This window comes from Hermetia illucens, chromosome 5 (genome assembly GCF_905115235.1).
Source record: "Hermetia illucens chromosome 5, iHerIll2.2.curated.20191125, whole genome shotgun sequence".
In the NCBI taxonomy this organism is placed as follows: Eukaryota; Metazoa; Arthropoda; class Insecta; order Diptera; family Stratiomyidae; genus Hermetia; species Hermetia illucens.
This window is the reverse complement of record NC_051853.1, coordinates 108,375,276-108,389,735: the sequence shown is the minus strand read 5'-3', so window position 1 is coordinate 108,389,735 and position 14,460 is coordinate 108,375,276. Positions and strand designations below refer to the sequence as shown.

At 37.4% G+C, this 14,460-nt stretch overlaps 1 protein-coding gene across 3 annotated transcripts in view; it reads right to left on the bottom strand.

Annotated features, from left to right (window-relative positions):
- LOC119656784 (protein sevenless) overlaps window positions 1-14,460 on the bottom strand; it is a 97,594-nt gene that overhangs the window by 28,768 nt on the left and 54,366 nt on the right. For all 3 annotated transcript variants that reach the window (XM_038063370.1, XM_038063372.1, XM_038063371.1), the window contains exon 3: window positions 4,600-4,659. In XM_038063370.1, coding sequence (XP_037919298.1) covers window positions 4,600-4,659 — 60 coding nt within the window. The remainder of the gene's footprint in view (window positions 1-4,599; window positions 4,660-14,460) is intronic.

Below are 14,460 nucleotides of genomic sequence, written 5' to 3'. Positions count from 1 at the left end.
TTGCAAGTGTGCTATTGTTTTCTTAACAGCCAAGCTTCATAAAATTTTACTATTATATAATTATGAATATAAACAGTCTAATACATTAAATGGATACACATTATGCAGGCCTAACAAGAGGGGTTGGAGAGAGGGATTCCCCCCAGGCTCGGAGTTTCCTTGGGGACCAGAATATAAATTTCAATGAAAAATGGATAATATAGGGGGCACATAATTATCCTTCTAGGCCATGTTGCCATGTTATGAAACCTTAACGAAAGTTGGCATAAGGTCAAGCCATTAGAGCTGATCATAACAGAGACCCTAAAACTGAACTAAACACCGAAGTAGACAAAAAAGAAACTAAAGGCCGACCGAAACGGCAATAGTGCGCCAAGACAGTAATTATTTTAAAACCTTACTATTACAGTTTACAATCCGAAACTGATTCAAGGAGCCAACTTCGCTATCTAAGGGGGGTTGTTAGTTCCGAAAGAGTTATTATACTAATTTTTTCATTTCTTACAAATCCTTTTTGCTCTCGAGCACTTCCTTTATATTTAACGACCCTTCTTTTAAATGTTGTTAATCGGTTTAAACTAACGAAATCCACTGTTGAATACCACCTGGTATCTATTGTCCGCCCGCATTGCTTACTCTCTTTACAAGGGCATACGGGAGGCACTCATTGGCTTCGGTACGCTTCTCTGTCCCGTTGAGGATAAGCGAACATTTGAAATTGGAAAATGATGAAGATGGCACTGATTTCTCCCTGAGCCAACTCAATTTGGTAAACCCAATACAATAGTGTTATAAACTATTGAACTCCTTATTCCATTTGCTTTTTCTATACCCTCTGTCGTCTATACTTATCATTGCTGATAATATCCAAATATGTACCCTAGCTCCGTTCGTTTGACAATACCCGGATGGCGTAATGGTTAGAGCTCTAATTTTTCACATTAAGAAAATCCTGATTGTAAAAGAATTTCTACCATAAGCTGAATGTCGGGTATCAATCGACACAGTGAGTGCCTGAGTTAAATTGAAGTATGCCATAATCCCCCGGGCAAGCGCAATATAGATCACATTGCCTCCAAGGCTACAGTTATGTTCTCGAAATGAAGTGCTCTAACACCCTCCAAGACAATAGGTAATTAAATTTCCACATTTGATTTAAAGACCTAGATAACTGCACAAATTTCAGTTTGTAGGATAACTGCTTAAAAGACTTACCGAGCGTCTATAATTGGTTTAGGCAAACTAATGACCCTTTCGGTAATAGGCGTATTCCTCACAAGACCATGGGCTCCGAAAAGCTAAGCCAAGTCTTCCTCTAATGCGATTAACGGTTGCACTTTGGCAAACATATTTTACAGCTTTCAGCTCCTCGTCACAGTGAAATTATATGTTTTCTGTTTAGCCCTTCATGAAAAGTAGACAGACCTGATGAGAGGGGAGGGGAAGGGTTGATTCTCCTTGGGCTCGGAGATTTCTCAAAGGTCGAGAAAAAACAGATTAAGTTTGTTAAACAACATATTCGGCGTATTCGGCCCTGAAGTCCCGATTTTCTCTACACAGTCTTTATTATGAGTGAATACCTCATGAACACATATAAAAGTGTACTAGTCGGTTTCATCGAAAATGAAGGCATGGCGATATATAGGCCACATTGTCAACGAATGCGGCAGGACCTCATATTCATGTACAATGGTATGGATGTTTTACATAATAGCCAATTGCTGAAAGCACCATATGCCTGGAATTAAGATAGATATCAACTGGAATGGATAAATAAAGTTAAAGTCGCCCAGACAGTTTCCGAAGTCAACTTGTTAGACATCCTCTTAATAATATATGGATCGGATATTACGGACGGATTAGACTGAGATGCATTCTCTCATTCGTTTTCTCGACAACGACCTAAAGATTTTAGTACGACACTGATGATTGACTCAACGAGCATTACTTCTACAGGTATTTCGCTATTATGCAACGTCAGGTACAATGACGTACTTAACCTTCAACAAATGGATATCGTGAAAGGTAACATTGCTTGTGATGACAAAACATCTTAACGATGTTGAGTTGTACTCAAGTGAAAATAGAAATTTGCGGCGAAAAAAGCTACAAAAATGCTCACAAAGCACCATAAAAGAACTTAGATTTTCGTTAGAATTGAGAATTACATCATCACACCTAGGCCGGCTTGTATGCGGTGCCGTTAATCAACGAGCTCTTGCAATATAGAGGCTACCAAACATCCAGCAATAGTAAGGCCGAGACGAAGGTGATAACGAACACAGGAGATGTGCAGTATAACAGCAAGTAGGTTACCCAGGCCTAATCAAAGGGGGAGGAAAGCATAATCACCTGCTTTCCTCTCGGACCCGGAATAGTGACATAATAGAGAGGCCCGACCTAAATACAAAAAAAACAGTAGCGCATTTAAATATTTTTAAATAATAAATATTCAAAACCCTTCATACCGAAAGCATCAAACTGAAGCTCAACGGTCTAGGTACGCAAGGTTTCTTGTGTTTCTTATATAAGAGTATTTGAGTGGACATTTGTCCCATTTGCTGTTGTATTATGCCAGACAGTTCACTTTAGTGCGACACTGACATTCAAAGTTTTAGATTGCAGTAAATTTGCGCAGAAGAGAACACTTTAAGTATTATAACTTTGTTAGTAATAGTATGATTTCCACCACACTTAGTAGTAGTATCATGCCTCATATTATAGGCTATATTATGGTCAATTTTATGATTCTTAAGCAAATAGTAATATACTATTCTTAACTTTATTTGAATATATAAGAAGGATATTTTTGGTCCTAGGCACCGTATAGTGCCATTCTTGATTTTTTTCAGGTTTTTAGGTTTCGTAGTTTCTGAGAAGGGGCGCGTGAAAGAAATGATCACTTTCTAGCCTCCATTTTGCAATACCACAAATGTCATAACTGAGGCTAGCTTTGGAAAATACCAATGCTCGCCCCCTTTGCATGCATATGGAGCCTCCTTTAAAATCAACGTAAAACAATGTCACTCACTGCATGCATGGGGGTTCACAGTTCGTACCTTTCCACAAAATTTCGTATACATACGAGTAACCATTTCTAAAAAAACTGCATGTAACATAGATGGACAGTAAATTAATTTTAATAAAGTTTTGTGTTACAAAAAATCCCAAAAAATGAAAATGATGCAGCATTTCTACGGGTATATTGCCCCAGTTAGATTACCTCCACATTTTGAGTTAAAATTGAACCACTTCTAAAGGTCGAGGTGGTCGTTTCATAGTTTATAACAAATTCACTGCCGCTTCGCTTTGTAATCAATACATCAACGGAGATCCAATCCATACGATGTGTGTGTAGCCGGAGTAGCCTGATGATAGACACTACACAGGCACGTGCACCTTGGAGCTTTCGATTAACATTGGCAATCACTACCCATGAAGGAACAGTAAGGACATTGGTGTGCTGGCCTTAAAAAAGCTGTATTTTCTTCTCTAAATCCAGAGCCAATGTAAGGAAATGAAGATTATTACATATATATTTATTGTATTCGCTGTCGACTTCCTTTCAAGGCTTTCGGAAAGGGTACATTTACCCTGCTCTGTTCTTCACCATCAGTTTCTAGGGCGACCTACCAGTTGGCCATCCTGGTGTAATGACAAATAGCAAATTCACATCTTACGTTGTTAATGTGTTGAGTAGCATCAAGTTCGATGCCACCATCAATAGAAACAAAGTTACCAAATTGATCGGCGCCTTTCACGCGTTTGAGAAAAGTATAATGGTTGAAGCGTGAAGAATGTTGCCTATAACGAGAAGAAATCGCATCAACGACAGCTGCAGCTGATGAACTTGGCTTGGACTTCATATTCCGCCAGGATGGAAAGTCGATGTATAATGTAATATTTTCTGTCGTCAAATATCATTCTGCTAATATCTATTAATTTCTCCAGAATGTACCTGTTACATGGAGCACTCCAAATGCACTCTCCTTCCTCTTGAAGTCAGTGAAAAGCAGGTGAAGATGAATTTGCACTCGCTCAATCAAGCTTTCAACGTTATCTTAGATACATTACAGGTAACTTTTATCTTTCCAATAGCACAGAACAAAGGCTCGGGGCCAAACTTCTTCTTCTTCTTGTGTAATCTGGCATTCATCATACCTAGCTATTTTTTCTGACGAAGTTTCAACAAAATGAATTGCATTACATATTGGTGATCCGACTAGATGAAGATAAAAACCTTTTCCCATAGACACGACGACTTGAGTCAACTTTGATGATTTTTTCATTTTATTTTACCCCTAAACTTTTGATTAATACTAATAATTTTGTCCAAATTGGAGTTTCGTAGGCGAATTCTCTACTCCGATTTCGTGTATGAAAGCCAGACACAAAGTAAATCAATTTGAATAAGGGGCAAAATGAGTCTAAGTTCTTAATTAAATATAATCTGTTCCAGTTGATTTTTCACTTTTTGGAAAGATATTCCATTAAAGTATCCAACAACTCTGATAGTTTGTACTTATTTCTTATGTAAAGGACTTGATGAACTGATGGTCTTCTGACCTTGAACAAAAATATAATACAAACAATACTTACGCAAACAATTTGACAAGACGTCTCCAATGCTTGTTCCCACAGTTTACATCCCCAATTGCACTGAAACGAAGAAAAAACAGTAAGAAATAAGGCGTTATTTAAAAGCAGCATGACATTAATAAAAAAAATAAATAAACATGGGTCGGTTGAAAAGATATGCGTTAGTGCATTTGCACACATGTTATGTATTGTTAAATTACATTGGAAGCTGTCTCCTAATCAAACTGACGATCATTAAAACAGCAATGATATGAGCCCGCATCCAATTCCTTCCGATTTTCGGACACAAACCATATCAGAACAGTGACATTTCCTTAAGGACTAATTGGCTCCCAGACAATGCTCGTGCACAATCCTACAAATCCATTAACGAGCCAGATCCCATGGCACATCATTTGAATGGCTACAATATATGTAAAATTGTATGTCCATATACATATGTTTAGTGGATAACGAAAAACATTAATTAGGTTCGGGGTTATTCGAAATGAAGACATGTATGTTTGGATGTCGTAGGACGTTCTCAGAATGAACAACTGCCTAATATTTTTAGAGGGAAATGATTACCAATTTAGAATTTTAGATTCGATAATCCCTCAAGAAATTAGGGGTGTACTTTCACTTAAAAGCAAATTTACGGGCAATGAATATTACTTGATGTAGAAGTTTTTCTTAAATTCTTAGCTGATTTGCCCACTCAATTAAATTATTTACCAAGTTGCGCGTCATGTTTTTGATCGAAAGAATATTTATTCTAAGCAGCAGTCTTTTATCCTGAATGGACAAATGGTTGTATTGAGAACTAATTATGATTTAGATATGAGAAAAATAAACTTGAATTACTAATATTATTAAATTGCATTCCAATATCATAATATTAGCCCTTTTGTAAGCAAATTTAAGAGAAAAGTAACAACCTTATGCTTCCTTCGGGACAGTATCTCCCAATCTCCTTTTTTGAGAGTTTGTAGACAAGAAAACTTTATGCGAAACGAATGAAATCCACTATCATATTATTAAACAAGTCGAGAAATCGGAAGCTAGACGCTTCAGGTATGAAGGATTTTGTTTGTTTCTGATATAAGTATATTTGAATGCAAAACTTTCCGATTTGTATGTAGTCCGTAATTTTTATGTACATTTAGCATATCAAACTACTCACTTTAATGTGATATTGATATATGATGATATTTTGGGTTGCAGTATATTTACACGGAAAAGACACTTTGAGCTACTCTAACTTTATTACTAATGGCACGATTTTGATCAAAATTTTGGATAGCATGTTTCATACTATAGTCTATATTATTGCATCTTGCAATTTTTGTTACTCTAGCATAAACTTACGAGAGATTTCTAGTCAATTTTCCCCCAAAGCATAGTAACATACTAATATTAACGGAATTTGAGTAAATACGATATAGACAGTATTTTGAGACCTGGACACCGTATAGCTGAATGATTTTTTTTTCAAATTTGGATTGTGGTTGGATAGTTTTTGAGAATGGATCCGTTAAAAAAATCATAATTTTGAACCCTCTACAATGCCCGTCTTTTCAACAAATATCATATGTCGTGAAGCGTTCCACATTTTTACGATTTTGTGGAAAACAAAACCCTATTTTTGTGGAAAACAAAACCTAAGTTTATTTGAGCACATCTCGGAATGGGACATATTTTGAAGGGTAGATTTCATTCATGAATTTTTTTAGATTTTTGGGTTGGTTTTTCATAACTCGCACATATCAACCAAATTTCGTTTGAAGCGGTGTAGTCGCTTCGGAGAAAAGTGCATGTGACAGACAGATAGACTGACAGTAAATCGATTTTAAAAAGGTTTTGTTTTACCCAAAACCTCGAAAATGGAGAGAAACTTAAAAAAAGTCATAGATATCAGGTTTACTCAGTTGAAACGTTGTGTTTAGTTTTCGAACGAAGCTACATACAAACGATTAACTTGTTTGTGATTAACGTGTTGAAATATCAAAACATACATTTCTTGCAGCCAAATAATGTTTTGGAAATGAATAAAGAAGTTTACAGTTTACACATGATTTCATGTTGTATTCGATCCTGTCTGCAACCTGCACAATACCATACAAAATTTTTTACTTTGAAGCTCAAGCTTTTGTTAAAATTGAGACCTACTTTAAAATCAATTCCTAACATTTTAAAATATTATTAATTTTCTATATACAACTCACAAATTTGTTTACTGTGAAGTATAAAATATCACCAAGCTCACATTTGTGCTGATCTTGCACTCACATATCATTCCTAAACTCTCCATTTCATTTTATTATATTTGTTTGTTCTTTGTTTCATAAGTTGCATGACATTTTGTTCAATTTATGTATGACCGCATTCATTCTCGAACCAAAGCCATGCAAGTATACGCGTAAACATGTATTAGCGGATAAGTGCCTCTTGGCACGATCTCTTAATTCCGGAAAGCGAAGGCGGTACATAAAATTAACTTATAAAAGTATGTGAGCATCACATATTAATATCAGAGTGCCTTAAACCGCTCTTGATGTAGCGGTTATGTTCCATCTGAATTACAAACGTAATCAAAACTTTGCGTCTTCAAATATACAGTCGAGGTATGAAGGCTGTGCAGCATTTATACAAAACTTATGGTTTACACTTGCAATGCAAATGCAATTAGAGCAGATTTATGTGAACGTCGTTATGATGCACGCGCAATTAAACATAATTCTGTTGCTTCTAGGAAGCCATAGAACACACCGAAACGATAAGCTCAAGTGTAAACTAAGTGCCTACTTGAACCGATAAGGGATTCAATAAAAGACCACACATCTCTCCGTTGGTTTCGTTGTTGGCACAGTATGATCGACTGCAATGGAGTTTACGTTGACAGGTTTGAACTGATACTAACCAGGTAAGTAAACAAATGATGAGTTAATTCGTCTTTCGGGCTCTAATGTACAGCATCTTCAGACATGGGCAAATGAAATCCCGTTTATAGTGATAATGACATAATCATCGATGGATGTAGAATTGAATCTTTTGAGCATATACACTTCATCAAAGGGTTTAAATCTAATGTTAACAGAAGTAGGGTTTAAGACTAAAAAGATCCTTCCACATAAATCATCACACAGTCTTTTATCATATACATAAGCGAGCCAACAAGCAAACTGAAATTGAGTTAAAACAAGACAGTGTGTCTTTACACCTCCTAGCCATTTTTTTAGATTTTGTGTAAACACAAAACCTTATTAAATTCGGTTTACTGTCTGTCTTTTTTTTTAAGGAATTGGAAATCTTCAAAAGACTCTGGCCTGGGCACGCGAGTGTGGGATTTTTACCCACTAAAACCGAATCTGGGGCAATGAAAAAAGACGTGTTCTGCGTCCTCTGCAATATTTGGGCACTTTGGGCAATATGGCGAATCATCACGCCCAAATCGATACAGATATGCCCGATAGCCTCCGTGTCCGCTCAAGAATTCAGTTAGATCGAAATCTACTTCACCGTGGGGTCGCTCGATCCATTTCCGGATATCCCATTTGATTTTGTGAGTCCAGCGGCCTTTTTCTGACTCGTCCCACTTCTCTTGCCATTCCGCGACGGTTTCAGTTCGCGCGAACTGTCGCCGACGGGCAGGAGATTCTCCTGTGAGGTACGTTCGATTGTAAAGTCGTTGTATTTCTTTCGCCAGGATTTCAGCCGGGACTATTCCTGGTATCACGCAAGCTGCTTCATTGGATATTGTTCTGTAAGCGAAACATGTTCCGAGTGCACTTATGCGATACGCAGCTCCAATCTTTCTCTTATTTGGTATATTTTTCAGTGCATCTGCCCATACTGGGGCTGCATACAGTGAAGTCCTCGGTGTTTAACGTAGGTACCTGTCTTGAGACTTAATCCTATGGCCCTCTTCAGGCACGGATTGATTTTGTGACCACAATCAGAGCCCCGCTGAGACAAGCGCAACGGTATCAGTCTATACCAAGTGCATGACTTAGCATTCATACTGGTGGATGAAAGAATTACCTAAATCTCTACCGAACTATGGAGTACGGCACCCGTGTTGATACGCAACACCACGTCGAGGCCCGAAGGTCTATACTCGCTCGACCACAACCACAGCCCCCATGAAACTTCCACAAGGGCGCCAACCGCAACCAATCGAGCTGTACTCAGATACGACAGGAATTCTTCTGAAGTATAAGAGTCCAGGGGCTACCCCGGTTCCCATGGTACCAGTATACACCTGGTAAGGTTTCGTGACCGAAGCCACTTCAGATGAGTCCCCGTGCAGACTCGGGTCTGATCGCCCTTGCTAGTCCTTGGAGCATTCGCCTACTGCATCACGGCCGGCAAGCCAATGTGATACAGCGGTTCCCGGTGCCACCACGTGGAGGTTCTCCTCGGCCACTTGGTTTTGGTTTATCCAACAGGGTTGCCGCCCCGTCTTCCTCCCCGCCACCTCAGACCACCTGGGGCTGCATACAGTAGGATCGAACTGACCACCTTCGAAATAAGGAGTCGACGACTCGGCCTTGGGCCACCTATATTTGGTAGCATTCTCGCAACCAGCGCTCCGATGTTATATGCCTTGGTTGCTGCACCCTTGCGTTCCAACTTTGATCTTCATGGAAGTGCACTTTCTCCGCTTGGTAATAAGCACTACTTCCGTCTTATGCTCTCGAGCTGCAGACCAGCATTCTCTAACGAGGATTTAATCTTACAGACTGCTTCATTTGCATAAAGTTCGACATCTTCGAGAAGGCGTGCAACAACCGTCACACGAATATCGTCTGCGAAATCAATGGAGGCCACACCAGTAGGAAGGTCTAGCGCCAGTACTCCGTTATACATAATAATCCACAAGAGTGGCCCTAGGACAGACCCCTGCGGAACTCTGCATGTCGTTTGGAATGTTTTCATTTCTTCATCTGATTCGCAGCACAGAATCCTATCGATTAGGAAGTCGGCAACGATACGCACCAGGTACTTCGCCACGCCTAAATTGATTAGGGACTCGAGTATCTGCACATTTGCCCTCGTCAAGTGCGATCTTAGCTGTGTTAGGTACTAGGGCAAGTGCATCCGTTGTAGACCTCATCATTCTGTCTGTCTCTCTGTCCGTCACACGCATTTTTCTCGGAGACGATTATAGCGATTGACACAAATTTGGTAGAAAGGTGGAAATTGTGAACGCTCACACATTCAGTAAGTTACATCCTGTTATGTTGAATTGAATTGAATTTTTGAAACCGGTCTTCATTTTGACATTTATTGGAAAGGTGGGGCGTGCGGGAGGTTGAAAGTGATCATTCCTTTAAGGGGGCCTTCTCAGAAACTACCTAACCGAAAAATCTGAAAAAAAATTAGGAGGCTGCCATTATATGGTGCCTGGGCTCCAAAATACCTTCCATGCCGATATCTGCTCAAATAAAGTTAATAATAGTATACTACTATATATTTTTTATAATTGACTGGAAACCCCCTTCAAGTTCATCCTGGCACCACGAAATTTTGCAATAATGTAGGCTATAGCATACAGCATGATCCTACCAAATTTGGTTAAAATCCCATTATTACTAACAAAGTTATACTACGTCAAAATTGTTGCTTCTTTGAAAATTGAACACTATGAATGTCAATATCATCCGAAAGTGGATACTCTCACATAATATTGTATTACGTGCTACGTACTAAAAAATACACAAAACCTTTCGTACCTGAAGCGTCCAGCTTCCGGTTCCCCGGCTTATTTATAATTCATAAAAGAGCTCACGATGACTGGAAAATCCTGTATGAAAGTACTATCATATTCTCGATATTCGAATAAATTATTCAAGGGCTGATTGTCCTAATTGCTGTTTTACCGTATTTTCTTTTTATGTCTAGGAGTTGATGAGACATTTTCGCCAGATACAGTTTAGCATCAACTAGGTAAATGCCTCTATCTGCCTTAACTCGAATCGTCACTTTTTTTGGCGGGATCTACTCGTATACACTTCGACCTCCCCTTATCACTTAGCGTAATGGCATCTAATCTATGCGCCGTTTTGAACGTTTGATGAATTTTATATGAGGATGTACTTCATAGACACAATTTTCGCAGTCAACTATTATATTTCAAGCAATGTAATTAGATCATTTTTTCCCACTAAGCTTGGTAGAAGCGCGATTTGCCCAACAATTCCAGACCAGTCTATCACCTGAATTGTCTGAAAAGAAACTTTCATTCATTTTCAGAAAAATTCCATATTTTTTTATCCCAAAATTTTGAGGTTAAGAATAGCCTTTGAAGAAGATAAAAAATATATTTGAAGATATTCAAAATTTTGAAAGATGCTCGTCCCCAAATCAAATAATCATTACCTGAAGCACATATTTCCAAAAACTTATTTACTTATATGATTTCATATATAATATATAATTTTAATTTAACAGCATATGAAATTGTTTAAAATGTTTCAAAATGGTAAAATTTTGATTTTCTAAAATATGTTTGAAAAGCGTAAAAATTTCCTCAAGGGGAGAAACATCCAATTACGATTTATTGGCCATTAACTTTCATGACGTACTATATGAATTCGATCGTCAATAGATCAATTTAAGTTGAACTTGGCGCTGATAATAAAAGATTGCCGAGCGATTCAATTAATTTAACAATTGAAAGTTGAAGAGAAACGAAGGCTATGACTAAATCTGAAGTTTTAGGATTTGGCTGCAAAATCAGTTAACCACAAGAAGCAAAGATTCAATTTTGCAACAAAACCTCTTCGCCCATTGATAATGGATATGCCCATTACTTTTTAAATATAAATATAGTACGATAAAACCCGATTCAACGTTTCAGCACACATCACATACTATAACACAAAACTTGATACTTTCCGAAAGGAAAACATTGTAAGTACATTATTCAAATATTCTCCTTGTAACAAATACATCATACCCACAATCTATTCCTCGAGTTCAAGCATTATCAGTTAGGAGGTTGAATCAGAACGGATTGACTGACTATTAGCTGAACCCTGGAGAATATTTGTATGTGTCTATTGTGGTAAAACTGAACAGAATTGTAAACTTAGAATTTTGAGAGCAGAAAAAATATCCGCAGCTATTGCAGTCATGCTTAGATATACCTAGTTATTACTTCTTAAAGAAAAAAATAAAATTTCATTGCCTTCGGAACAACTACTCTCTTTTTCTTCATAATAGATTCACATCCCATTCTTGACGAAAACTGAATTTGACGATCGAACCCCAAATATCCATAACGGGCTCGCATGTCAATCTAATTCAGCCGCAGTGAACAAGCATTACGTACACATAACGAATACTGTTTACGATAATTCTGATTTATGATGACCCTTTTAAGTACACATGATGATGCGTGGGTCCAAAAATGACCCTAAACATTTTAAAGAACCATCTCTGAAGCCGTTCAGTAGACGTTTAAGCATGATTATCAGTCAACTAACTATTAGCTTGATTAAATCTAACAAATAATGAGACGAATCTAAATAAACGACTGATGAGATTTAATCAACATGGGTTCATGCGAGTTGTTCGTGATAATAATATTTTTAAAACCACGTTTGATTCGTAAACGAAAAATAACTTCTTTAGACATAATTTTAAAACACAGGCGCCATTTCGCTGAATAAGGTATAGCAAATCGGGGTGAGATTGTTAACTTAAATATACAAACAAATGGAGTCCCGTATATCAAATTATAAAATGCTGAGATCAGAGAAAGAGAGAGATGAATAGAGTATAGTTGGGGCGTTGCAATGTTTCGGTATATGCTATGAAGATGCTAGAAGTATCGTATATTGTGTTGACAATCACGATCTTCTACCTTTATCCTTGTAAGACGCCACCATTTTCTCACCGTCACTGACAGTAAACCATTCTCTATGATTCTCTCAATATCGACCTTGAGCCACTCTTGAAACATCGTGAGGAGTGCGCTAGTCCACTATGAATTAAATAATGGTGACTTTTGTGAAGAAAAAAGTAGACTCACTCCACTATCGACTATTACAACCGCCGAAGCAATAAGAAGGAACCAAACCAAAAACACGGTCTGCAAAGCGACCTATACAACCCTTAGGGGGGTTACCAAGTCTGGTAAGCGATTCATCAACCGGAATTTGTGGTCAATACGTCAACTACTGTTTCAAATCCAAAATCAATTGATTTGAGACTCTCTCCCACTTCATCCGAACAAAGCCTATTCATGAGAAAAGTGGCGAATTCGTCCTAGATGAACCGTCCCTGCTACCGAGCAGGACAAACACCAAAGAACAATATGTATTCATCAAACATAATAAATTCTTTTAGGTATGATAAAATAAATGTTAATAAGTTGCCAACGTTCATTACAATTAGATGTTAGAAATGGTGTCAGTCATGGAAATTAATTGCCATTTGCTTAGAAATACAATTTCAATTTGTTCACAATACTCATTCCATGCCTATGCAATATTCAGAAAAATTCTTCTCGTCGCCACATATCTGTTTCAATCATGTGGAACAGTAAATCAAATATTTCAAATTTTAATTAGCTTTTGTACGGTAACTCAGTCACGTAGCGAACACTACTTAACTTACCTCCGTAATTTCATATCTCACACGGATTAAACCAAAATAACAATTACTATTTAGAATATTTTTACTTTTATTGCCAATTCTGTAATACGAGAAAATGAATTCGAATGACTTTATCAGGTGCAAAGAAACCTAACGTAAAATTAAATTTAGTTTAGAGAAAAATAAAATACAGTTAGAGAAAAACAATATAAGGGGATGATAAGGCGAAACAGTTTTATTCATCGGTGACAGCTGAGTGATGAAGAAAAGTCATCAATACGGAACGAAAGCAATAGGAGTCTCCAGGGTTTGACGATTTACCCAATTTGTACAAAACTGTTGACCCTTCTCTTTAATTCTTCTTTCTCTTCAGCCTTTGCCTCGTTCACAAGCGGAGTCGGTTCATCTTGCCCGGTTGCGCTATTAAGGATCGGAAATATGGATGGAATGGTCAAATACAAAATACATGATACTTGGCAATCCTTATAAGACAATATCTTTATGAAAATGAATGGATACTAGAGAAATTCGTTTGCAATATTCAGCCGGTATCACAGCAATGTTGAGACGAACAGAGATCTCAGTCGATTAATAACGAAACATTCGTGTAAAATGCAAAAATATGGGATCCAAATTTAGCTGCTCTGTAAATTCTGCGAATTCGATTAGCAAAAAGAATGTTTATGCAACGAATAATAACGATGTATCAAATTTCTTCAGAATCACAAAACTCTCAGAAAAGGAAGGGTTCAGCAGATTATTATCGCAATTACTGATTGGATCATGTTGAAAGTTTCGTTCTTCCCTAAATTTCATCAGCTATCACTTGGAAGGGTTCATTCCAACAGAAAAGCAACCTAATATGTATTTTAAAAAATGGAATTCGCAATATTTTCATATTGTCAATATAATGACCGTGTAAATCACTTTCGATTCAACTTTTGTTGATAATTGAAACGATAAGCTCGTGCAATGACGTACGTTATAAAAACAAAAATATTTTTGTATTCCTAGACAGCAATAAGAAATGCACCATGAAAAAAACGATTTGGGCTTCAGTTCCACTGCAACTGGGGAAAATCTGCTACAAAAACTCTTGGAATTCACATTCAAACATTTTTTTATTCATATGTCACTCAAATCACTTCTAATTAATTCTACATTTTTCAAAACGATCCATATTTAAATTAACTTCACAGTCAGAAAGCGAGTGCACACGTCGTATTTGCACATTTATAATACAATTTCTTGTCAAGCACTTGATTGCCTGGCATTTTT